This window comes from Plodia interpunctella, chromosome 24, assembly GCF_027563975.2.
Source record: "Plodia interpunctella isolate USDA-ARS_2022_Savannah chromosome 24, ilPloInte3.2, whole genome shotgun sequence".
Classification (NCBI taxonomy): domain Eukaryota; kingdom Metazoa; phylum Arthropoda; class Insecta; order Lepidoptera; family Pyralidae; genus Plodia; species Plodia interpunctella.
Window position 1 is genome coordinate 4,434,564 of NC_071317.1, and position 27,747 is coordinate 4,462,310.

The window sequence follows — 27,747 nt, forward strand, 5'->3', positions numbered from 1 at the left end:
TAGCGGCCAAGCACGGTTTTTCAAGAGAGCAAAAACACGATTTTGTTTATTAAGATTATTAGTTTTTTTGTATCACACCACGCCGGCCACGGCACGCCATGTTCCCGGCAGCTCGCCACGGCACGTTACTTCAAAGACAACTATTAATATCCCTAAGTGAAAACACCAGAAAGGAAAAATACAAACACCATACGACAACAGCATTTACGCGACGTTTTCTAATATAAACAAATCTACGGTTGTGGTCAAGTGAAAAAAGAAATTCGTTCAAACGTATACTTATCGCTAAAAGTGGTTGAGATAGTTATATAGCACTAATAAATACTTGCAGTGCCCCTCTTGCCAAATTACCGTTTTATTTATTATAAATGCCAATAAACGAACGAAAACACAGAAATGTGGTCATCGGACTAGCACGAAGACTGGCTACTTTCCAAAAGGGATTTAATGAAAAACAAAAAATATATAGCTCGTACAGTCATATTTTGGTGACGTCACTTTTTGAATGTGCTGATTGCTAACACTGGTCTTAGATTTTATTCAAGTCGCCTAACGGCATCTAGCATTACTTTTAAGACTACCTACCATGTCTATTGCCAAGCAATCACATTACACACTAGTGAACTTAAACTGTCAACCAGTGTGCAGGTTACCCCACGATGTTTTCCTTCGCTGGAAGCAATTGGCTAATTTGGAGAAACAGAAAAATGAAATTGTGTGTCTCAAAATACACATGAAACTTAACAGTAACACAATACTTAATATAGGTAACAGTTGGATTTAACTATAAATAGAATTATTCTCAAATCAAAACTTGCATGATTAAGTAAAACGTGTGGTTCTCAGACCGTTTCAACCGATGCGGCCGCGCTGTCGATACAATTTTTCAAATTTTAACAAAGATCAAAATTAGTTTTACTAGTACTTACTTTAAAATAAGTAATTTGTATATATATTGTAAATTTTATGAATAATAGATTTTGGAAATTAAGTAGGTAATAATTTCCAAAATCAATGTCAAGAAAATTGACGGATCGTAATGACAGCGCGGCCGTTGTAATTACAGAGTACTGTGGCAAAAGATCCTAGGTCACAAAGTAGGCAACGCGTATGACAGCCCTGGTGTTGTAGTCGTTGATAGGCTGTGGTGACCACTTACCATCCACTTACCATCTGGTGAGCCGCATGTCTGCTTGGTAGAATAAAAAAACATGCAAACGTCTACACAAACAAACAAACAAATTGATATAATAAAAACAAATAAAAAATATACATATATAATACTATTAAGAATACTACTTGAAACCACAAATTTATCAGAAACGGTTGTGGTTTTCAAAATGGATTAAACGGAGAGTTTATTTTGTGTGTGAAAGTAAGGTGAAAATATATGCAGTTCCATCTTTATGGATGTCATTTAGCCAGATTATTGCTTAACTTGCTTTGTAACAACGCTAAGAAAAAAACCGCCTAAGAGTCATGCCCCATTGCTCCATTGCGCTCCGTTGTTTTAACATCCGTCGACAGACAACGCAGTATGGAGATTCGACGTACAACAATGCATGTCAGTGTCAACTATGTCAAACAACGGAGCACAACGGAGCCGCAACGTGCTGCGTTAACGCAACGGAGAACGACTGAGCAATTGGAACGCGCTCTTAGAAGTACTTTTACCGAAATGTTTAAATATAAAACTTTTTTTTTTCCATTTTCTGTTCATTATTATCGAGGAAGAATTTGCCGAATCGACTATTTCCTCGTGCATTGCGGGTTTTTCCTTGTGTTCATACAAATTAATTCATGTTAGCCAGCAATATACGTGAAATGCGTCTGAGTCCGTTAAAGTTCGGCGACAGTGTATGCCATTACAAAAAGAAAAAGAATGAGCTCTCTCTAGCGGCAAGCGACTTTACCTTAACTTTCTTTTTTATTTTGTTTTAAAGTGATAGCTTATTCGCGCTTGGAATCGATAGATGGCGCTAAACGTTGTAGAAACTTACTCTTGACTGTCAATAGATGTCGCCAGATGTTGCTTTTTGAAACAAAAAAAGAACAAAAATAAATGAAGAACCCGAGAAAAATATCATTTATAAATAAATAGATAAAAATAAATAAATTGTTTAAATCTTATAGCTTATTTTAAAGGATTATAATGTTTTAAGTTTTTCAGAATTTATAAATAATATAAAAGCTAACTTTAACGAATAATATTAAAACTGAAGTACCTATATGAATATAAAATTACTTTTAAATGAAATTGTCGTGCGGCAGTTCCTAGAAGGCTGTCGATATTTCCTCTTTTCCTATTGTATGGCCAAACTCAACCGTTGCTCAAAATAGTCACCAACCTTGGGTCCCCAGAGACATCAAGCAGGCAAAAATTTATTTGTAAAGGGTTTTTGCATCGCAAATATTTAAGACTCCTATTATAGCCGCATATTAACGCCTTTAGCCGGACTCTGTTTTTTTAATACTAAATTTAATTATCTAAATAACATGTTGCCATAAAATTTTGTTTTCCATTAATAATTATTTGTTTTGTTGTAAAGTAACTTATTTTTAAAGGTATTTTTTGTAAATTTAGTTTTTTAAACCAATATATGAAATTTAAGTTTCCATTAGTACGTAATACCCAAAAGTTCATAAAAGAACTTGAATGCATAATTTCGAAAATCGCAAAAGCATTCATCATTTTGAAAACGTTTCGAAGGACGCGCTTAAATTTAAACTTTATTAAGATTGCTTAAGGTTGAAATTTGTGTATTTCGGTGAGTTCAAAGCGGTCAAAAAATGAAAGTGTAGAAAGTATGTATGGACACCTGCGTTTCTTACATAACCAGTGAAGTGGGAATTATTTTTTTTGGTGGGAGAACGATGTGTGGTCCCCGCCCTATAATAGAACAACTCTATATCCTTTTATAGATGTTATTTTTAGAGGATCTAAAGTCTTGATAGCTGATAGGCAACAACAGCATTCCCATTTCCCAAATAACAAAATTTGACGTGGAGCCCGGGTTCAGAATGTCACAGATGTGAATGAAACGCGAGGGAGAGAGAGAAGATGATGAATATGGAGTATCCGAATCTATCTCTACTATCGTGCTTATTCCTAAATCAACCTACCTAAGTATTACAATTATTCTAATACTAAATATATTCTTAATTTTTATCTAAGTCAAACTTTTTATTTAGAAATTAGACCTTCACAGGCACTTTTTTATGTCATATTTTATATTAGGTAGTAGGTCTTTCTCATTAAGACAACGTTTTTAGCAAATACAATATTTAAAAATTGGATAAATATATGTTCACTAATTCCTATACAAATCAGTATTTTTACATATGTGTACACAAAGTGTTTCAGACCAGTTCAATCTAAAACGGTTAACAGTACTAATACTAGTTTAATAAACACGAGCTTAGCCCCACTGGCATCGTATTAAGGAGCTATGCCGGACAGCGCACGGCATACCATTGCACACCCCAAATACATAAATACGGAAAGCCGCCGCGCGCCGATGGCGTGCCATCGAGAAAGTGTTTGAGGATTTAATACTGGCTTTTACTCGGTTTACACAAGTACCTGAGATAGAAAGGCATCTTATTTAACTAGCCATTAGGCTATTTTCCAACTAGCCAACGGAAATACTTTTTTTTGAAAAGTCAAAAACGAAAAATATATGGAGCTTGAGCTTGTTATATTTGTGACGTCACAATTTTAGAGTTAAAAAAGCATTACTGTGTGACATTTCATTATAATTTACGGTTATTTTAAACATTTATGTATTTTATTTTATAGTTAAATAGCGAATTAATAAATAAATAAATATATTAGGACAAATCACACAGATTGAGCTAGCCCCACAGTAAGTTCGAGACTTGTGTTATGGGATACTAACTCAACGATACTATATTTTTATAACAAATACATATATAGATAAACATCCAAGACCCGGACCAATCAGAAAAAGATCATTTTCCATCATGACCCGACCGGGGATCGAACCCGGGACCTCTCGGTTCAGTGGCAAAAACTTTACCACTGCGCCACCGAGGTCGTCATTGGGGCGATATTTTTGTTTTTGTGGCATATTAAAGATAACTTAACTATTATAACGCATTCGTACACACATAAAATTAATGTTAAATTAGATTTGATAAATTAGATGTTAAGCTAACGATCGCCTACGAAATTTGAATTGAAGTAGAACGATATAAAATTACCAAATTTACGTCGATGAAAATATCAACACACGCCTTTTCAGACAGTTACAATTCATATGTCAAATTGTCTTGTTCTTATCCCAATTCTATTTGGACTATTTGGAAGGCAACCTGATGGTTACCATAGCCTACACCCAGGAGTGTCACCCGTGCGTTGTCTACTCTGTGGCCTGGGATCTTCTGACACAGTACCTACTCTGTAATTAGACTGCCTCTCTCACCCTTTACTCTGGAACAGCAATGCAAGCACTGCTGGGTGGTGGCTTATAATTCCTATTCTAGGATATTTTTTTGATATATTTTTGAACATCTTCAAGTGAAAGGCTAGTAGTTTTGTAATTATTTATTTAAAATTATGTATGCAGTAATGCAAGTTCTAATTTCCGAATAAATTCTTTGTCTAGAGCATGTACTTTATGTAGACACATAATTTGCCAGAATATCGACTACAGAACACAATCGGTACATCGATCGGAACTGAGTCGGAACTCGGCTCGGCAAGTGTGCCACCCGGGTTCATTGACCGACTTTCTCGCCGCCATCTTGTGATATAACCTTACAAAGGACGTTACCACCGCTGATGTCACGAACGAAAGTTTGACTGAAAGTTTCTGATTGGTTACTGGTATTTTAAGGACTGTCGTTTGGTATTCTTCGAAAAGTTAAAGGTATTTTAACATTAAAAAAATTATGAAATTACTGACCACTCCATATTGTCCTGCGGATTTCCAACTGAAAGATATAGAGCCTTGACAGCTGCTAGGTAACAATAGTATTCCCAAGTTGACATCAAGCAGGCGGTTGGAAGTAAAATGACGGGCAATTTTTCAAAATTTCAATGTTCATTTTTTGCATAGACCTTTCCAAAGCACCGACATTGCGGAGATGAGAATGAGAAGCGGGCACTGGTCTTTGAGGCGTCACAGATAATCATGTAACCACGCTATGATGAGTGAAACTCCAGAGGTATAAATAAATACATACTGACAAACATACAGATTAAGTTAGCCCCAAAGTAAGTTCGAGACTTATCCGATACTAGTACAATACAACGATAGTTTTTTTTAAACATAATATATACATATAGATAAACTAATGGTGTGACAACTGGGGATACCGTCGACCGGGTGAAGTGGAAGCAAAAAAGTTGAAAAGCGGACCCTAGGCTCCAACGCTCAATGAAGAACTCAAGAAGGAACCGTATATATAGAGAAATAATTAAGACAATTCAATCTAAAAAGAGTCATTATCCGTCTTGACCGGGATCCGAACCCAGGATCTTCAGCAGTCCGGCATGATGTCGACCAAACCAAAGAGGTCGTCAAGATAACTGATTATGTGTATTGCTAACAAATCAATAAGTACCAAGCAACATTTAACAAAACAAGTGTGCCGTCTAGCTTTCACACGCTTTCGACTTTCTTGGGCACTTTCACTTTGCAAACTGTGGTATCCGTAGCGTTGCGACACAGTACTTGTAATAGGATGTAATACCTACACTGTTTTACTTAAAACAATATATTAATCGATATTAATAATCTAGACTGGCTGGCTGGTCACTAGTGTAATGATATTAATCATCTCTTGATTATCACCGCGTTTTGATTAGACTAGTATTATAACTAACTTATTAGACTTGTCCGCCAGCCAGTTGACATTAAATGAGTAGGTTTTTATTGAATTAAAATAAATATGAAGGCAAATTATTTTTAGACCTAGCAGTGAATAGAACAAGAATATTTGATAACTTTTTTTTCTATATTTTGCTTTTTTCTTATTTATGTCCTAGCAGAATTTTCCTTTCTGTATTAATAGATTTAGATTATTTACTAAACGCATATAATCTTATTCTATTAATACAAAATAAAAGAATGGAATGTTGGAAACTCCATCTTTGATAGGGGAATATAATAAGGATTGTAAGTTTGTATGAAAAATAGTTTTTGCAGGGAGAATCCCAACAGATTGTAGCGAAAGATAAACTAATCGTTCCTATTATATCAATATAAAAATCAATGAATTTATTGCATTAAAAGTATGCAATAAATAAATGCAGATTTCTAGACCTTTGTGGTCTTTAAAACAAATTCTTTTTAAATCAATATGAAGGAATATTTTATCTTTACAAAACAAGTGATTCAATTGCGGAATTTATAAAGAAATAATAGAATACATTGTATTAGCAACATGACTCAAGATCGAATAACGGGCATTATCAAACTACTTATAATAAAGTAAAGTTCCCCTCTTCATAGTCGTATTCCTCATGGCTGAGGGTCGTGGTCATTACGTGGAATGAAACACACACAACAACTTTCTTGGCATTATTAATGGAGTGGTTTGCCAATGCCTTCTCCATTTCACAGACAAGTCAATAATAATCAACCAGTGTGCAGGTTTCCGGAAGTAAAATTACTCTAGCACTATTTTTATTTTTTATCAAAAATATACTCGTATTTTAAAATTGATAATTCGTTCCATCGTTTTCCATCCGCCAAAACATAAATGTATCTATAAATTATATGACAAATAAATGATTACCTGCATTAATTTTTAAATTTTTATGTTATAATAAAAATAAAAGTAATTATAACTGACGACCTCGGCGCAGAGGTGAAGTTCTTGCCACTGAACCGAGAGGTTCCGGATTCGATCCCCGGTCGGGTCATGATGGAAAATGATCTTTTTCTGATTGCCCCGGGTCTTGGATGTTTATCTATATATTTATATGTTATAATATATAGTATTGTTGAGTTAGTAACCCATAAAACAAGTTTCAAACTTACTTTGGGGCTAGCTCAATCTATGTGATTCATCCTAATATATTTATTTATTTATAAATCAGTGATGTAATTAATATTTTATTAATACCTATCTTCTATTTTCGTTTTGTATATGTTTTGAAAATATTTTTCGAGAATGGTCTAATGACAAAAGAACTAAAATCCTATACGATAAATTTAACACGTCAAACAGGCGACTAATCTCTTACAAAATCACATAATATCTCGGATACACCTGCGGCAATTAAGTAAAAAAAAAAATGTCTTTCACCAACACTGGAATTTGGGTCCAAACTCAGAGCTTTCTCCAACTTTCTACTACAAGCAAACACAGTGCCCTCAATGTGTATACAACTTCATAACAACATATATACTGAACCATTATTATAGGAAATTGAACTTAACTATCAAAACAATTGAGATAAATATTGCATGAATTACATAGCATGGGATTATGTGTGAACAGAAACAAGTTTTTTTTTTACGTATAAAAAAAATTCAGGAAATTAGACTATTCGTTTAATTTGTCGATTTCACATAGAATTAATCTAATTCATTTATTTTAAACAAACAAAATATACATTTAAAAAATCGCTTCATTGGTTTGTATTTTTCAAAATATGATATGGATTATTATAAAAATACTCAGATATAAATCATTTCTTCAAATTTAATTATAAAATATCTAACAAATTTCACAAAATACTTCTGATTTTTTTTTCATCAGATATATATAATTTGACATACACTAAAGATTTATGTAAGTATAATTTCATATATAATACACAAATTGTTATGTAAAGTTGAGTTTAGACAAAAAGGAGTTATAAATTTTTCTTATGGGTAGCCCTGCATCATAATAAGGTTGGCCAAAATTTAGGTCTCAATTCATACAAATTTTTACATTGACAAAATTATGACATAGATTGTAGAAAGCGATAAAATATTTGTATTTTTCAAAAAAATGTTTTCAGATATACACGTAGGTGAACAATAACCAAAATGTCCAAGAGTTGAAAATTAAGTGATAATGTAAATATGGATAAATATTTTTTGTCTTTTTGCCAAATATCTACTATGCATTTAAGAAATTTTAGTTATATATTATAACATTAAATAAACTTATTATAAAATATATTTTCTTTATTATAAAAATAAAAGAAATAAACTTTTCTTTCCCAAAAATCCAGGTATTCTTAAATACATAAAATAAGTAAGAACAATGTAATTAAAAGAGAAGATATTAAATTAAAATAAAACAAAAATGTAGTCAAGTGAAAGTCACACTCACACAAGCATTTTCGGACTTGTAGTAGTGTAGAAAGTTAGGCACATTGAAAACGAGACAGAGAGATACGTAGAGTCTCTGTTAGTATCAATTTTATGTAAGTCTAGTTCATTTATATTGTGTAAATAATTATTAAATCAGATAATAGCGCTGTTTTTTAAAGAAAAAATATAAGCAAATATGATAACGTTTGTTTTGATTATGAAATAGTTGTAAGGACAAGTAAAAAAAATATGTGTAGGTAATTAATATATCTGCTGCAAGCTTTGTATAGGTATAAATGTTGTTCATATTTTATTCTCTATTTTATTATATAGTAGCTTATACTTTTTACAAAAAAGGACCTAGACAATAGGTTTAACTACAGAAAATAGTCTTCAAGGGAGTAAGTCCTATACTCATATTCAATTAACTTTCAATTATTTAAATTACTTACAAACGAAAAAAATTATTAAAATAAAAACGACATTGAAACTATCATACACGCCAATAGTATAATTGGAATAATTATGAAAATAATCAATAAATACTCCACACCATTCTCTGTTTTGAGAATATCACAGTGGTGCGAGTAAGTGAAAGGCGTGCATGTATATTCGCGTGCCCATGCATTTTTCACATGCGTGTGAGTGAGGATTCCATGTGTTTTTTTACGCAGACAATTTTATTGAAAACAAGTGTATAAAAGTGGGTTTGTCTGTCCGTGCCAGTTAGTTTCTAAGCAGACGTCGCGTAGTCTCGTCATGTCATGGTTTTCAGCTATTTACGATGTTACAGAATTAAGATTTAGGTACATTTATGGGAATGGTTTTTGGATAGATTTTTTTATCATAAGCATTCTGAGTATAAAATCAAAATGAATATAAATGTATAGTTCTATTAAAGGACATAATGACAATGTAATAATTGCATGAAAATATATATTTGTGAGTGCATTTTAATGTGCTTGTTACAAAAATTGTTTTTTAATCTATGAAAACTATTGTATAGCTAGAAGCTTGTGAAGCTTTGATATTTTATTAGTAGGTATATAGTAATGTGTTTTCAATATAATATACTTAGATATAATAAAATTTAATCTTTCAATAGCACTTTGCCAATACTCCTACAACTTCAGCTAGCAAAAATATTATAAAGCAAAATTATTTTCAGTATTTTAGTATACGCATAGTTATTTTATTATAACAAAAAGTTACTATATTTAAATAATTATTCTCCCACATGTTAACTCAATTATTGATTATAAAACGCACAGATTACCTGCGTCGATTAGTGACATCCTTGTACATATATAATATTCCTACAAAAAAGTTACTACAGAAAACAAGAAAGCAGTTATTTGGCATTTTTGGAGAAATATAATATATGATTAAGAAATTAAGGCATAATATGCGAATGTTATGTATGAAATTGATACCCAAAACCATTATAAGTATAGATATATAAATAGATATTCAAGGTATTTCGGAGTTATCACATAATTATACATTATGTGAACTATTGTTTTGTTTCTTGTTACTTGGTCTAAATGGTTATTTTTTTCTAGCTTTTATATATATACATATATATATATAATAATATGTTTCTGATTATACATTCTTCTTCCTTTTGATTATGTTATTGCTAACCTTGGTGTCAGGTATTATTCAAGTATCCCACATGACGTTTAACACTAGAGACTTTAGATTACTTATATTTTAATTCAAATGCTTTCTTATTATCTAATAACGTCCATAGATGGCGTTAGTAGTTCAAAAAATGAATCGAACTGGATTTTTTGTTGGTATTGGCATGAGATATAGTTTCCATTTCAATTGGAAATTAGAATAGAAACAATATTATTTGTTACAAAAATAGTTGAAAAATATCATTTGGTTCACTTAATTCTCTTTCCACCCAAAAGTTTATTATTAATGTTTGAATAAAGTTATTAATATTTTTTCTCTAAATGGTGCAATAAAGAATTCCATTTAAATTTTATTATTTTCTTGTGATTTATAAAATTTTCATATACAAGTTCGTGGACATGTAAGTATAGTGATTATAATAACGCTTTTAACAAAATAATAGAAAAACGAATCAAACACAAAAATCATAAAATTCATTTTTTTTATTAATTACCTTATGGCTACAGATACAGTCTTATTTGTATTTTTTATTTATGAAATAGTAGTATGGTTTATTCACTATGACACACATAAACCCGTAATACATTATTTATAATTAAACTGAACATTATAATGTCAATTATTTATTTTTTTATTGACCCTGTTAGTATCCATTCATTTTTTGTTATTTGTACAAATGATTCATATTTTATTTATTTATAATCTAAATACATCTAAATTCAAAACAAATTTTTCTTCTGAAAACAAAAAACTTAAAAGAAATAAAAATACAATTATTTATATTTCTGTCCAGTATGTAATTATATAAACATATTTTAAATCATGTAAAACACTTTTTTAATTACTGATGGGCACAAAACCATTTTCTAAATTACTGTTCATTTTCAAGATGCTTAAGTTCAGTAACACTAAAAAATATTTCATATGTATATTATATGTATACACATAAAAAAATATTTAAATATCATGCACCAATTTTCAGCTTTCAATTAAATACAAAAAAAAAGAATTAAAGCTTACATCTTTTTAAATACACATTATTATGGGTGTAAATTAATAAGGTAAATAATTATAATAAAAAGTTTAAAATCTACAAGATCATTGGAATTAAATATACCTAGTATAATTTTATACAATAATGTATCTTTAATCATCTCGATTTAATTATAATTTATGCTTTAAATTTTAAATAAATAAAGAAGAAAATGAAGTAATTTCTAATTTAGGTTTAAAAAGAACGTACCTATTGATATTTTTAATCCCCGACGACAGAAGGAGAGGAGTTATAAGTTTGACATGTCTGTGTATCTGTATGTCTGTCCGTGGCATCGTAATAGCCAAACGGCTGAACCGATCTTGATCTAGTTTTTATTATATAAAAGAGAAAATATGATGTGCTATGATTGGAAAATGTGCCTTCAGCCGTTTGAAAACCGTCAGCTCTAGTGATGATGACCAGCAACTTCTGAGTCGGGGGTTACATACATTTTGAATGTAGTTTTATCTACCTAATTTATAAATCAATCATGGCAATTAAACTCTAAATTTCGCGGTGGGAACCGTCTGTTTATTGCAACATTTTAAGTAAGTATTAATTAAGTGACAAAGAAATTTTCGTAATTTTTAATTGATAAACGTAATTCCATTGATTGCTCGAAACTTTTTGCAAAAGTACAACATTGATGTGGCCCAAATTTCATGTATCGTACCTACCTAAAAACAACTTCTAAACCGCAGTTGCGCATGTTAAAGTCAACGTTAAAGATTGGTGCAAACCACTCTTAGTTTACCTACCGCTATTAATATACTGTTTATTCATCGTAAAAAGCAAATAAATAATAAATAAATAAATTTCAACCTATCCGATCATATGACTTAAGATTGCATTTTCCCTTAGATATAAGTATAGGCTACTTAGGAGGCTATTTGGGCTTTGTAGGCTAAATCGTTGGCGTCCTGGGCTATGCTGGATGACCTGGCGTAGGGGTAGGTGCCAGCTGATGCTGTAGGGGATGACCACTGCTGGGGTGAAGACTGGAATCCTGCGATCTGGGGATAAATTGTGACTTGAGAATTATATTCTTTATTAGAGCGACCCGGCTCAGTTTCGCGCGGTTTATATATGTTGTTTTGTTTGTATGAAACTTTGTCGATAAATTTATTGATAACAGTGGAAGCTGAATAAAATCAAATCCGTTGTGTATTTTAAAAGAAGCTTAACAGACACGGAGGGCGGTTTGTGTTTTCTAGTATGCTTTATCGACATTTTTTGTATTTTTTTAAGTTTATTTATTTTGATACTAGATTTCGCCCGGGGCTTCGCTCAAAAATAGGTTCAGTAGTTTTGGAGAGTACTCGCCTCAAACATACAAACTCACAAACCATTTTATAATACTGGTTTAGATAATTTTTGGCTCGAAGTTTATTATAATTCTTAAGATAAATTAGGATTTATCTTAACTTTATATGATATGGATCGTTGGTGTGAGATAAGAAAGAATGGCAAGCGAAGCCTACCCTTCGCTGCTAATAAGTATCTAATAGCTTACATAAAAATATATCAAACAGAACATTTCACAAGTGGCAGGCTCATTAATCTAACAATTAGTCTGTCAGATAACAATATTATATTTAATCAGAAAGTGTTCAAACGTGTTTGTTATACCCTAGGGTCTGGGTCTTCTTCACAGTCGTTATCCACATGGCTGAGGGTCGTGGTCATTACGTAGAATTAAACACACATAACAACTTTCTTGGCATTAGTAATGGAGTGGTTTGCCATTGCCTTCTCAATTTCACACACAAGTTAATAATCAACCGGTGTGCAGGTTTCCTCACGATGTTTTCCTTTACCGGAAGCAAGTGGTGGTCGATAAAAACTGCTATACATGAGTCATATTGGTATACAAACTCGTATGGTAGGATTCGAACCTGGGCGTTTCGATCCACAGACGGGCGTCTTAACCATTACACCACCACCGCTTCCGCTGGGTCTTACCTTGCCACTAATGCTGTTGAGGCCTCCTCCACTAAGCAGTTTCTGAATGCCCAAAGCCGCAGCGGCAAGGAAAGCTAGTTTGGCGACGACCAGGGCCTTTGTGACTAGCAGGGTTAGACCTCCGAACAAGATTCCCAACACGGCTACCACCTTGACGCCTATCCCTGCTAGGAGGGGCGTGTACTTCTTGATCTTGCCTCGAGCTGAAAGCAATGGTTCATGTTAAGACTGGGCCTACACCAGAGGCCCCATCATATTTTTATCAATTTATTTTTTTTTATTAGCGATATAAAAAAAAAACTTGTACTAATTGTGCATAATCCTAACTTATATATTATAAATGCGAAAGTAAGTTTGTTTGTTACCTCTTCACGCTCTATCTACTAAACCAATCTTCATTAAATTTTGCATATATGTAGTTTGAAGTATGAAATTTTGTATATATGTATGTAGTTTGAAGTATGAAATTTTGCATATATGTAGTTTGAAGTATGAAGTAGGATATGTCCTTCTCCATACTTCAAACTCATAGGCTACCTTTCGTCAAGGAAAAATAATTCCCTTGGGAAATTAACGCGGGTAAATCCGCGTGCAAAAGCTATAGTGAGACAATAAATACTGGTACTACAATTTTTGCAATTGGCAATATGGAATGTGCAGCTACACGATGATCTAGCAGAAGGGACAAACCCGAGAAGCTGCTAGCTTGATGTCGTCAAGGATGGTACGCGTCTGGTAAAAGATGAAGCAGACCGAGTATAGTATTTTTGATATGACAATTAAATATGAATATGTATCTTTGAAAATGAATATGACGTACATAATAACCAGATTAAAGAAAAACGAGATAAAAGATTTAAGTGCTTATTTAGCTGTAGTATATTTTGGCTAGTAGACACGTTGCTCTCATTTTGCGTTAAAAATTAGTTTTATTTTTATTATAAAAAAAAAAAGAATTTTCTATTCGTATGTATTCAAAGTATACATAAAATCTGACATTATTTAGTTCAGTTTTAAGCACTGGCAGCTATAAATTTTATAAAACAATTAATTCCATTTACAAATGTACAAGAAGGCGCAAAATAAATTTCTATTTGTAAAATGTTCAAAGTATATAAAATCTGATACATATTACTAAGTTCAGTTATTAGCACTGGCAGCTATAAATTTATAAAAAAAAATAATTCCATTTTAAAATTAGTACAAAGACGCACCCGCAAGATGCCGTCTCACAGTCTCAGTGCGGCTTGAGCGTAGCCTTGACCTAGAAGTTGTTACGTGTTCTCACGTAAGAGCGAGGGTCAATGGCCAGCGTCGACTTTCATTTCTGGCCGTTGAACCTATTAAATGCGCAGGGGCATTCGACTATTAACATTTCAGTAATAAAAGTGGTCAATTCTTTCCGTTTGTTTTCCTTTCTTAATAAAATTAGAGACAACAGCTCGCAAATTTCCCATTTATAGGGAAAGTGAAAATATACCTATTTCACTTTATCCTATCCGAGTTTTTTGCGTAAAATTAACCTAGATTGTACCACCACTGACAGTTTCATATTGATAAAACAATTTTCATTAATGTGTAATCGTTTTTTTCACGCTAGCATCCAAAACTGGTGGTAATTGGTCACCGCTGCTTATAGACTTCTGCAATACCCACTATGTGTGTAGAGTCACACATGCATTGCCGACTATGTATGTAGTCTTTTGGCACAGTGCCCTGATACACTGTCTCTCTCACCTGCCTTCAATTGTTTCATTTAAAAGGTCATGAGTTAACTCACCTTCTTCAAAAGTTCTGGCGGCTTCTCTCAGTTCACCAGGTTCGAATTTCACATTCAATTTATCTTCACCAGTAGCATCTCTGTAACAAAAATTAAGGTCTATGTTGATTCGTCATAACGCAGTCACTTTTTCAGCAAAACTAACCGAGGAGTCTATCGTCATAACCCAGTCACTTGTCAGCAAAACTACCTGAGGCGTCTATCAGTTATTGCTGGCTGGGTGGATACACCCACACTTAAACAATTAACCTAGATTCATTAAAATATTTTACTAACAAAGTTTGAACACAGTTTAGCGTGTGGTTCCGGCCTAGTACAGGAAAAGTTCATATCCTTCCGTGGAAGTATTACGAGGCTATTAAGGGACATATAGACTAGGCAGCAGAGGGTTGACGTCAGGCAGGCAAGCTTTTAAGGTTATATTTGTCACAGCCCCGAACGCAACCGGGACATGCGGAGATGATATATAGTTTTAAGAACATTGTCACAATAAGTAACACTTACTGTGAATTATATGCGAATTAATAATATAATAATAATAATAAATTTATTTCAGATTTTCATCCATTTTGTATAACAATGATCTTAGCCTAGGGTTAGTAATGATAAATAAATAATATAATAAAAACTGTATAAGTGTCAATCACTGTCGCTCAATCCCATGTGAGATTGAGCAGCAGTGACCGCCATATGCACAGTCCAGCCTGCTTGCAATCATGCTCACGATGCTGTTCATGCACGCACTCGGCGCATCAGGGATGCGCATCTTTTACGCATTGTAGCATAAAAACAGTCAACACGGTTTTCTGCGAACATCCCTGATGCACTACAGGTAGCCCCATCAGTATTCTGAAAGCATTATTGTACTGGACTCGGAGGGCGCTGTATGATTTTTTGCTATACTGGGCCCACAGGCCGCAGGTATAAAATGATGTACAATAAGCTCCAAAAAGAGTAATTTTAACTTTTGAAGAACATATAGCAAACTGCGGCCCACCATATTTGCCCTCATCGACAGCGCCCTCCGCTCCCTCTCAATGTCGTCGTCATCCCTAAGACCAGAGGTCAATATATGACCTAGATATTTAAATTTGTAAACCCTTTGTATTTTAATCCCATTAATTTGGATTTCCGGGTACTGATCTATGTTTTTCCCTCAGGTCTCAAAAATAATTATTTAAACAATTATTTATTTATTTAAAAATATTTTCATGCCAAGTGCATCCCTCGCAGTTCATGCACCATATTTTATTGTTTCATTTTTTAATGTTGGCTGGGCCAGGCTCAGAAGTTGTATAAAAATATACGCTTTTAAATTATACGTTTGAAGCTTATCTGGAGTTTTGGGGCATCATATCATAAATCATCATCGGGCCGAGTGTGCTACGATCAAATGAAATAAAGTTCTTACTTTCTTTCATCTGAGCGTTGCACATTTGTCAAAGAGAGAAACATTGCTAATATCAGTTAAAAATTTAGTCTATTAATGACAGATTAACTTTATACATTACTATTTATTATAACTACCTACTACCTAACTTAATAAGAATGAAGTTATAACTCTTACTAATTTTACAAAGAACGAGAAAGTTTTAATCCTCTACAATGTTTTAATGTCTTTATGTCATTAATTTACTGACATAATCTTCTCATTCAAAGCGTGTATAATCACATACGTTTATCCTATTACCTAACGTATATTCTTATTCGTATATCCTATTACCTGACGTATATTCTTTGTCAACCTCTTGTTGTCACGGTATATTAGTCTGTAAGGCTTGCCAACTCAAAAAAGGCATTTCCGGGATTTCCCAGCTCGACCCATATGGAGCCATATAATAGGAAAAAAATCAATATAAATGTACCTATGTGTACAGCTACAGAACGAACACCGAACGTTCCTCAAGCGAAATACGTAATGTGTAGGTGATTATTAATTGATAAAAAACATATAATAATATTAATGATCACTGATTTTCGGGACGACAAAAGGCGTCATGGCGCCAAAATTGACCCAGAAGCGAGACGTTCCGGAAAGTCTGGGACGGCCTTACAGATAGGCTTGCCTACAAGCCTATCTGTAAGGGTGTGAAGCCTGGTGTCAGCTAAAAAACAACCATTGACGATTGGGCTATAATTTGACATCAACCCTATCAAGGCTATTAATGCTTTTCAACTATCAAATATTCTAGGACGGAGCAAACACCACACATTCTGTATGAGAGATGAGCATTTATAGATATATGCCGACGTGGAAAGATTAATCGAATCACCATCATATTGCGGGTATGCCAGCTAACACTGGTGTCAAATTTTATTCAAGTCGCCTAAAGTTCGACATAACTTTTACGACTACTTACTTTTAAATTATATTGAATAGTATGAAGTGGAAAGGTAATAGCTGGAAAACTGACTGAATATTTAACGCTTTATGCAGCCATACTTGTAGGTTACCGGGAGTTAGAGAGAGTGGGAGGAAAGAGAGAGAGAGAAACATTGAAAACAACTATTGCTGGATGACGGAGAATATCGACACTAACTCCTTAAAAAAACAACACAGTTTATGTACCTAATTCTGTATGGTAATGACTGTTTTTACCCGGAATTCTGTTAGGACAAAAGCCCTATTAGTACTGGTAAACAACTTTCTAAGTTGAAAGCAAAATTGAAACAATACTTGTTACACTAATTTATGACAGGTGACAGATAGGGCTGTCACTCTCTTTAAACAGAAAACTCAAAATACAATAAAACTTGCCCCATAAAAAGATAACGTAGTCATACATTTTAAATGTAGGTAACATCATCATCATACATACACACTAGTGAACTATAAAATGTTCACCAGTGTGCAGGTTTCCTCACGATGTTTTCCTTCACTGAACCTTCACTGGTTATGAAAACTACTATACATAAGTCAGATTGGTATGCACTATAAACTCTTATGGCACGAGTAGAATACGAACCTGAGACCTTTCGATCCACAGGCGGGCGTCTTAACCATTACACCACCACCGCTAGTATGTACCTCGAGGTAGGTACATCGATTATGCGTAGCAGACTAATATATTTTTTCCTCATATTGTCTATTGGCAGATAATACCCTGTCAGAGGTTTTGCGAGCTACGAAATTATGTACACAAAATTGAGATCGAAATTATGTTGATTCACTTCTTACTTTTTCCACGAAAAAAACTTTTTCGATACGTCTATACGCTCATTTGTGTTTGAATACTTAATTTTAATATACTTCTCTCTCTCTCTCTCTCTCTCTCTTATGACGCAATAAATATTTTATCTATCGAAGTGACAACCCTATTGACCAGTGTTACGCATAGAAATTTTGCTTATTTTACAATATGTGTACTTTATTATTGTTTGACAGAGTGTATGTTTACGTTTTGGTCAATTACTTTTTCGTAAAATGCTTGTAAAATTGGAAACTGTGGACATACCGACAAATTGCCACAAATTGGGGCTTACAGAAACCGTAACTTCGTAAGTTTTTTTCCTATAGACATAGTCAATGACCCTATGGAAATTTTGGGTACAGTTTGGTATATGAAAACATATGAAGCGGCGGCGGCCCAGTGGTTAAGGCCTTCAGCCTTTGATCGAAAAGTCCCAGGTTCGAATCCTATTTGCGCCACATGAGTTGTATATGTATGTTTATGGAAACCTGCACATTGGTGACGGGGTAAAAATCATGTCAGATGCCTTTAGGTGACTGAAAGAAAAATCGGACACCAGGTCTGCGTTAGCAATAACACACTCGACATGATAATTGTGCATATGCCTATGCGCTAATTATTTATATTTATATATATTTTTTTAATATTTTATTATAGACTCATAGGCATATCATGTTTGAGGAGCCTGTCAGAGGCACAGTTGTTCGCGCGATCGACTTGCTGTAGTGGCGGTTAAGCGACTTTCGAAATGGCCGGTCAAGAGATGGGTAACCAAAAAATTTTATTATCTTGCACTACTCCGTGCATCTGAAGGCATATAACGTACGTAGAGAACAAATATCTGGCTTTGCTTCCCGCCTGGCCCTGGCAGAAGGGGCAAACTCAAGAAATGCTGGCTTGAAGGATAATATGCACGCTAATTGTCTGACATCTAAGTGTGCCAAAGATATGCTGAGGAAGAAACTGGGAAGAAGCTCAGATAGAAATAAAATATATTACACACGAACAAAACAAAATTTTAAAACAAAACAAATATTGATTTTTAAGAAGTCTTGATAGTATATAGCGTTGACTCGTTCCAAATTATTAAAAACAGTTATATTGTACAAGCGAAAATGATCCAATAGGTAGGTATTTGTTGAACAAAAGTTGTAATTTTTATTTTAATGATAGGTATTAAATTTGTTCGAAATTTAGGTGTGAAAATACGAAACCATCTTTCATTTTATTAATTACTAATGTAATGAAAACCTTTATAGTCACACAATAAACTATTGTATTTATTTTTGAATAAATAACAACGTATTATACACTAATTTTCAAGAAATCAAATTTAATAACTGTCCCGCAGCTTTAAACGTAACATTTAATATTTACAATATTTAGAAAAAGTTTTAAGAAGACATTTTTTTTAATTCAAAAAATAAACTTACCTCTCAATAGCAACCCCTGAAAACAGCTCAATCCTCCCCTCCTCTTCGTTCACCCCCGGCGCCGCCCCACATGCTACCACAGCTACTATCAAAACTACACACAACACTCTCATTGTCAAAAAATATATTTTTTAATTTAATTATTTTTTAAATTTGGAACAGATCCTTCTAGTTCCGGGCCCTGGATTCAAGTGTGGAAGGCTAGGGACCCGTCACTTATATATTGGGCGCGTAAGAAGTTTTGAAACTGAGGCAATGTAGTTCCGTGAACGAATGGTGCATGGTCTTGATACTTGTGCTGTGTTTGAAATGAAACAGAGGGATTTTAACTTTGGATAATAAATCAGATGTTTAATGTAATTTAAGATGTGAAGTTTGTTAATTTTTATATCTGCATTTTCTCTCAGTAAAAACGTGATCGAACCAGGAATAAAAAATTATCAAGCCCCATTCTTCATTCTTCTTCAGCCAAGAAATCTTGTGTTAAAAATATTGTTTTTATGAAAAACGTTCTGTTATGAAAATTCTATTTTTTTTTAAATAAAGAATAATAAATGTATATATAGAATAATAAAGTACATATCTGCAGAAACTTATACGTATTAATGTGATTATTTTTCAGAAGAGAATAATAGCATCATCTACATACATATTAACAATACCTATAAAGAGGAAGTTTGTAATTTTTTTAATAATCTTAGGAAATATTCAATCGATTTACAAAGTTATTTTACCAGTAGGAGCAAACCTAATTCCTGGGGGTCGGTATGCAATATGTAAGTATACAAAGTAGATATTATATGCATGTCGATGTTATTACGACTTCTTGAACCTACCTGTGATGCTCCTGGATTTGCAATTGTTTTTTTCGGCAGTAATGATTATTTAAAACCAGGTAAACTGCTGGCTATGCCGTTTTATTTCGAAAGCACCAAACCAATTCTTTACTTATTTTTCTATTTTCATCATAATTATTTCAACAACGAGAAGTCTATTAGGTACTCATAATGTTTAAAACGACTTACTTATATGTAAACCTATTTAAAAAAATGTTTTTTTCAGTATTAATTTCTTTAGTCTCTATTCCAAAAGTATTAACATTAGTCGGTTGCGCTAAAAAGTTTAAACGTTCATTCATACATTCAGAAGAAGACGCGGGCGCTGTTCTATCAACATGAATTTGTCACCTCTGGTAAATAGGGATAAGACGAGCAAAAACATGCTTTATTCTAAATATGATAAAGTTTATTTTCAGCTGAGTGTACACATAATGGAATTGACATAACTCCAATTTGTAGCGCTTATGGAAATAGGTTTTCCAAAGATGGGAACTCTCTCTTATTGTTGAAATTTTATTCGATTTATTAGTTGTAGAGGTAGCACCAATTGGAATAGCACCTTGTGGTATCGTTTATTTATTTATTTCTTTGAAACTTAAATTTTAAAAAAATTGAAAAAATTGTGGGTTTAGAGCAACAGTAATATTATTCAGTTGTGTTTCTTCTAGAGCACTTGATCTAAGTAGTCATTAGATAAACGAACAGCGACGTCTATTTGTTTTGAAAAATTTAATTCGTTTTTAGAATTTTTTATTTCTTTTTTGTTTCATCAAAGCAAATGACTGCCAGTTTCATAACTAACTAAATGTAGTAAAATAAATAAACGTCAATTCAACAGCCAGAATTTTAGTCCTCACTGTGCATTGCAAACAATGCATTGCAAAGAAGACAGTGAAACTTTTTTAAATGTCTTTTGGCACAAGCCCCTTCGTACATACCCACATCAAATATTTAGCGGATGACACTGTCAAACTTTCACGAAGCTAAAATGTTTATGGTACAAGATATAAATACAAAAGTTTTAAATTTGTGTTGATCAAAATGACTGTAATGTCTCTCTCTTAAATTCTCCTGTTACTGGTTGAATTTGGGGATGTGACATCGCGAAGCCGGAGGTCAGCATAAAAACCAGAAATAAAAAATATATAAAAAATAGATTCATCTGTGATTTTACAACCGGCCCCCTGCCTTGGGAATGCTATTGGTTTCTATTAGTTGCTAACGCTACGTGTCCCTCGGTTGCCTCATCGCATGCACGGTAGGATACAGAGTGGTCCTATTCTAGGGCGGAATCACATGACATCAATTAGTTTAAGTTTCTCACAAGCATAAATAAAATATTGCATTACTTCAAAGATTAAGTTTCATAGGGATGAAATTTTCAAAATTTAATGTATATTAAGAAAAAAAATCTCCTATAATTCGATTGGGTATATAGCATTTCTTACAAAACTTAAATCTAAAATTCGTAACAGACATTGAGTGAGAATTTTTTAAAAGTAAATCGATAATGGATCTTATACAAAAAAAAACTTTAGACATCGTTTAAAATCTTTTTCTAGAAGTATTTATATAAGTTCGAAGTGAAGTGAGGTAATTTTATCTTCTATCGAAATGAAAGATACAGCATGTGGTCATCAACACCTCGATAAAGGCCAAGGTTTGCTTTCACCAGATGCAGCTTGCATCTCAAGGCCGCGACAATGAACCCGTGCTTACTTTCTATTTGAACTGCATGTAGTATACCAAAATAATTGAGATAAATTCCCACATTAACCCAAAGGCAGGTGAAGCGTTATACCTATTGTAATGTAAATTCTAAATAGAAATGTAGGTATTTATCATCATCAGCCAGTTTAATGTCCCTTTTTCTAGGAGTTTTCTCCTTATGATGGAATGCTATGGAAACGATCCACCACGCGATCTCAATGCAGATTGCCGGATTTTAACTATCTATACTGTTATTATAAGCGTTTGTGAGTTTGTATGTTTGAGGCGGGTAATCTCCGAAAATACCTAACCGATTTCAAAAATTCTTTCACCATTAGGAAGGTACTTTATCTATACCTCTAGCAATATATTTGCTATAGGTAATATAGATTGCTATTTTATCTTAAAATTCCCATGGGAGCGAAGCCCCGGGCAACATCTAATTGCAAATAAAGATAGAACTAAAACGTCCGAACTTGTCTTCTGAAGCATAAATAAGAAACATTATGTCACTTTTATTAATAATATGAAAATATACATGTCTTCCTCATTTTACACAGCTGACAAATCATCATTTAGAATGCAGGTTTCCTCACGATACAGTCTCATACATATACAGACACATGATACAATCTCATACATACATACACAGACATCATGTGGCATGCAGTAGCAGAATTTAAGGAACAGTCTTCAAAATTCCTCAAATTGAAAAATATCATATCAAAAAACTAACGTTTTAACTAAATATTTTATAGACAATTTTTTCTTATACTATATAAAGGAGAACAGAATAAGTCATCGATATTACATAACATACAGAACATACATAACATTCCGAGTGCATTGACACACTTACATTGTACACGCTATAATACGATTAGTCTTTAACTTGTGTATATTATATAGGTAATGTTAGATGAATTTATAGAATATTTTTTAATATGACGCTGAAATCATAATGTGTGTCATACGAGAAAGACAATGACCGTTTTAATTGATATTTCCAATACTTCATGAAGATTGCTCAAGGCTCTGTCACTGGCATGGAATTAGTAAGTACTGTTGTACGAACTACTTACTAAATCCATGGTCACTGGTTAGACTGAGTCTTGAGCTTATTTATTGCTAGCGTACGTATGGAATCTCCAGTTTCTAGATTTTTTTCTTTAATCGGCTTTTACAATCTGCATGGAAGGGAATGCAACTGGCACATGCTGTATTTTAATTTATCTCTCAGATTCAATAACTTTTTTCTTTTTGATTTTCGTTAATCTATGAATTACTTCAATTTACTGAAATAAAACCTTCACATCAATTAACTTCTTTGGCAAATAAACAAAAGCGAGCAAAAAAATGAAAAATTGACGCACTGCTTTGACACCACAAAAATTCAAAAAGTCATAATGTAAGTTCTCCAATAAAATATTATTTTTATTCACACCATACATTACAAAACAGAAAAATGAGTGTCAAATGACTGAAGCGAGCGCTACTTAAACCTGGTAACTGTAAATTTAGAATACAAAACTTAAAATGGGGAAGAAGAAGAGACGTGTATTTCCCCGAAAGAAGCGTTCAGTATTCAGTAGGCCTCATCCGATAAAAAGGAAAATGATGATCAGGCAGAAACGGATGAAAGCATTCTTCCATAAACACAACCCAAAGATTGCAATAGAAAGGGGGATGAGAAGAATGGTCGGAGGAATCTATACAGTATCAGACAAAGTGAGAGATAAAATAGCAGAAAGCACACTAGCTCTGGACAATCCTTTCAGTGCACAATTCTATGAAGACCGTTGTGTGATTCAGTAAGCAATGAGAGTCACAACCATTGACGTTCCGTTCAAGACAGTTTTTCAGAAACCCGTGAATCAATAGACAATGTGGTGTTCAAATATAGTTAGCCATTTATAAAAACCTAAAATTCATTTTTGGTTTAATTTATTGTAGTTCTTGTAATCCTAGTCTCTCGGCAGAATCATATTACACAAAGTAACTTTTCATCACCTATATCACTTTTTACCATCGGCTCAATCTCATCATAATATATGGACCGCGTGACCGGCATATAGTATAAACGCAAAAAGAGTTTGGTTGATGTCGTCAAGGAGGATTAGCGTGCCAATAGTCTGACAACTAAAGGTGGACACTAGTCCATAGCACACTTCTAAATCACCGCTCCCACTCGGCAAGACGACGTTCATTGAAAAGTGAGCTTTGAAATGTTTTCTGTAGACATACTTTAACATTGATAAGACAAAAGCCGACAGCGAGCTCTCCGCTTATTTGTTGTCAATGTAAAGTATGTCTTCTAGAGACGCTTTAAGCTCACTTTTAAATAAAAAGTCATCTTTGCGGGTAAGAGCGGTGAGATATAAACGTGTTATGAATGCGTCAGCACTTCAGACTGTGCATAGTGAAAAAGTAGAAAAATATTAATTGACCGTGACATTTAACGACTAAAGAACTAACCGGGAAATCGCTGTTATGAGATAGAAAGAGAAATATAGTAGGATTTAAAAATACATATACTTATTTCTTTATGTCTCATAGGTCCCGTTTGCGGCATAAAGTTCCTAGCCCTCCAGCCCAAAAACATGAATGATATAGAACATAATTCACAAAATTCCCACTTGCCAAAATACTTACTTATTTCTTTCACGTCATTTTGTTAATTTAATTATTTATCTGAATAAGGCGTAAATGAAACGAAATTATTGAAAGCAAAATATAAGCATTTATTAAAATTTTCTTTCTTTGGTTACATAGCTAAAATAAATAATGGGTGCATTACGTTAAAATCTTTAAATAATATTCCCATACTTATGTATAGGAAGCAAATCTCTGTCTAAAGGTAGGAACTCTCCTTTGACGGGCATTAGATCAGTTCTTTTGAAATGGTCATCGTAATAAACATGTTGATCTTCAGTTTTGGCAGGAACTTGTATGATTTCTACCTGTGTTTTGGTATCGTCTTTTCTGTTAGCGTAACCGTGGGAATGGTCAAACATGCCTTTGAGACTTAGGACTGACGCCATGACAGTTGAAAAGAAACCCATCATTAGACCTGTAAATAGAAAAAATGTTGATAAAAATATAATTATTTTTGTGATTGAGACCTTGGTAAAAAGGTTGTCTGCATGGCTATTTCACTTTCATCTGTTTCTTTCGCCAACCAATGCTTTGTTGTGTTCTAATTAAAAAGGTGAGAGAGGCAGTGCAAGTACAGAGTACTGGCAAAAGACCTTAGACCACAAAGTAGGTCTCTTAATCAAATTAGGTCTGGCTATGCCGTTCCGCCTGATTTTGGCAAAAGAAGAAAACTCAAGAAGTGCTTAATGTCGTCAAGGTTGATATATATGTGCCAATAATCTAAGTACTAAGGATGTTGAAAACAGAGCGAAATGGAGGAGAAAAATAGGAAAGCGGACCCTGGGAAGAAATAGTTAAACCGGGAAAAGAGATAGAAGCAACTTTTTAATTGTCGGTCACAAAATGGGTCAATAATATTTTTTTATTTTTAGTTCTTCTATGCGTCAGTTTAGAATATTGATAGTTTGACAATAGTTGTACTATTGATAAGATTATAATAGGACTATTAATTTTATGAATGGTATCAATAGCTTAGATGATTTTCAAGATTATCTATCGATAGATCAACTATTGATTGTGCTAATACTATCATGTACATTCTTGAATTATATTATCTACGGGTTGTTTGTCTTTATTTAACAAATCCAAAATACCTTTAGCAGACAGAAACGCCAATGCCTTCAAAGCTACAGGTATCAGCAAACTCTTTGCTGCAAACAGCCCAAGAATCAGAGGCAAAATGTATTTCTTAGGTTTCCCCATTTTGTTACTCCCTTTGTTCTTCTTCTTCTCACTCTTCCTGATTATCTTGTAAATGCATTTCTTCACCTTGCCTTTCCTTTTCTTGTGACCTTTACTTTGCTTTGCTTTCTTAGATTTAACTTTCTTGTCGTTTTTCTTTTGTTGTGGAGCAGGAGTTGTGGTTTTTATTGCCTTTTTATTTAGAGTCTTTGATTCGGTTTCACCTTGAAATATTCAATCAAATAGAATATCTAACTAAGAATATTTAAATATATATTTGTGTTTTTTCAATAGCTGTGCCCCGCGTTATTGCTTCCGTATGTTTTAGTTAACATACGTTATAATTACTCCTTTTCTCATGAATGCGAAATAGATTTTACTACATAAATTTACATGGCAGGTACTTCAGGGATCAGCGCGTTCAAAGTCTCTAAACATCCCCAGTTTAATTTCTGAACTTAATTCGACCGAAAGCAATAAGTGCTAGGCCAGGTGGACCTCACTTATATTACCCATACAAATATCCTAATATTTATATTTAGTATTTTTACCTACACCATAGTCTTATGAGGAATTGAATGGGTACTAGATAATAAATGAGGTCGGAATAATGTAACTCCCAACTAGTGAAAAAGTAGTCCTGGAAATGACCCAAACACTTCCTCTTTATAATACTAGTATGGACCTACCTACACGCATACACATCACAGCCTCACCTCGGTTTGACAATTGTTTTGTTTTTTAAATGACATAAGATCAAGTCAAATTCTAATATATATTTACCAAAGTACTATACTATACTATTTAAAGTTTCATCAAAGCATGTTTCCCTCACTCTTCTTAAACATCTTGCCATTCTTTCCTCAGCCGTTGAGCGTCGCAGCCCAGGATCCGCTTAGATATGTTTTCAAACTCAATAGTAAACGTACTTACCTGACAAAGACCTTGCTTCAAAGTTGCCGTGAGTAATAAACCACTCCAAAGGTTCGGACCTATTAAACCTCTCCTCTACAAAGCTGTCCTTGTTCGTAGGACCAAATCCAAAAACAGTTTCGGTCTTGACTATTCCATAGTTGTTTGTGTTGTCCAAAATTATACCACGTGAGTAAGGCAGCATTATTTTAGTAATTTTAGATATACGTTTTAATTCTTCATGTTATTGATTGTATAAAGTAACACTTTTGTGCTAAAATTAGATGATGTTAAACAAACTTTTCCACAATTTTTGAAGAGAAAACTTCTTTAGCGGCGTTGTGAACTTTTTGTGATGGATAAAAAGTTATAACTCGCGTCAGGACACGAGACCGTAAGACGTAAAAAATGCACAACGTTAACATTCAAGTTTTCACTTCTGCCGGCACTCCCGGAGTGCAACCCGTTTTGTATTTTTTTCAAAACGACTGTCGAATGCACTGATGTATGGGCAATGATTTCTTACAGTACCATCGTTGACATTTATACTGTTACAATGAGTTCATTACGGCCTATGAAGCATATAGTTTTAATTGCCTTTTCCATATTATTAGCGACTTGAGCGAAAGCTACGAACATTGACCTTCGGTCGACGACTATAAAATTTTTGAAAATTGCAGTTAAGTATCCCATGAGATTTATATATTATATTACCCTTGGATTATAAAATACCCATGGGTATTTTGGGCAAATTTTGATGTGTGTCATTAAAGTTTAAGAGTAATTTTGTAACAACTAATCAAAAAGAATTTTCTCAACATAGGAAATATTATATTTTCCTGTAGAATAAGCCCTTAATTCCTAGGAAACGTGACATTTTCATTCAATTCAACACAAAATTCTCTCTGATATCTCAATGTATTTTCCATTTACGGCTTTTGCATTCACGGCTATGATGCCTAAAAACCACGATTAAAAAATAATCCTAATCTTGACTGATATTATAAATGCGAAAATAAGTTTGTTTGTTACCTCTTCACGTTCTATCTACTGGACCAATTTTCTTGAAATTTTGCATACATGAAGTCTGAAGTAAGGAGTTTTCTATTTTTTATCTCCATCTC

At 33.4% G+C, this 27,747-nt stretch overlaps 2 protein-coding genes across 2 annotated transcripts; both read right to left on the bottom strand.

Moving 5' to 3' along the window:
* Positions 1–10,422: 10,422 nt before the first annotated feature.
* Positions 10,423–19,524, bottom strand: LOC128680541 (uncharacterized). Its single transcript, XM_053763764.2, has 4 exons — positions 19,326–19,524; positions 14,702–14,781; positions 12,922–13,124; positions 10,423–11,972 (listed from the first exon to the last, which is right to left on the bottom strand). The coding sequence occupies exons 1-4, from the start codon at positions 19,436–19,438 to the stop codon at positions 11,838–11,840; spliced, it is 531 nt and encodes a 176-aa protein (XP_053619739.1). The 5' UTR covers positions 19,439–19,524; the 3' UTR covers positions 10,423–11,837.
* Positions 19,525–24,638: 5,114 nt separating this feature from the next.
* On the bottom strand, positions 24,639–27,114 carry LOC128680539 (uncharacterized). Its single transcript, XM_053763762.1, has 3 exons — positions 26,645–27,114; positions 25,624–25,935; positions 24,639–24,944 (listed from the first exon to the last, which is right to left on the bottom strand). The coding sequence occupies exons 1-3, from the start codon at positions 26,826–26,828 to the stop codon at positions 24,682–24,684; spliced, it is 759 nt and encodes a 252-aa protein (XP_053619737.1). The 5' UTR covers positions 26,829–27,114; the 3' UTR covers positions 24,639–24,681.
* Between the last annotated feature and the right edge of the window lie 633 nt (positions 27,115–27,747).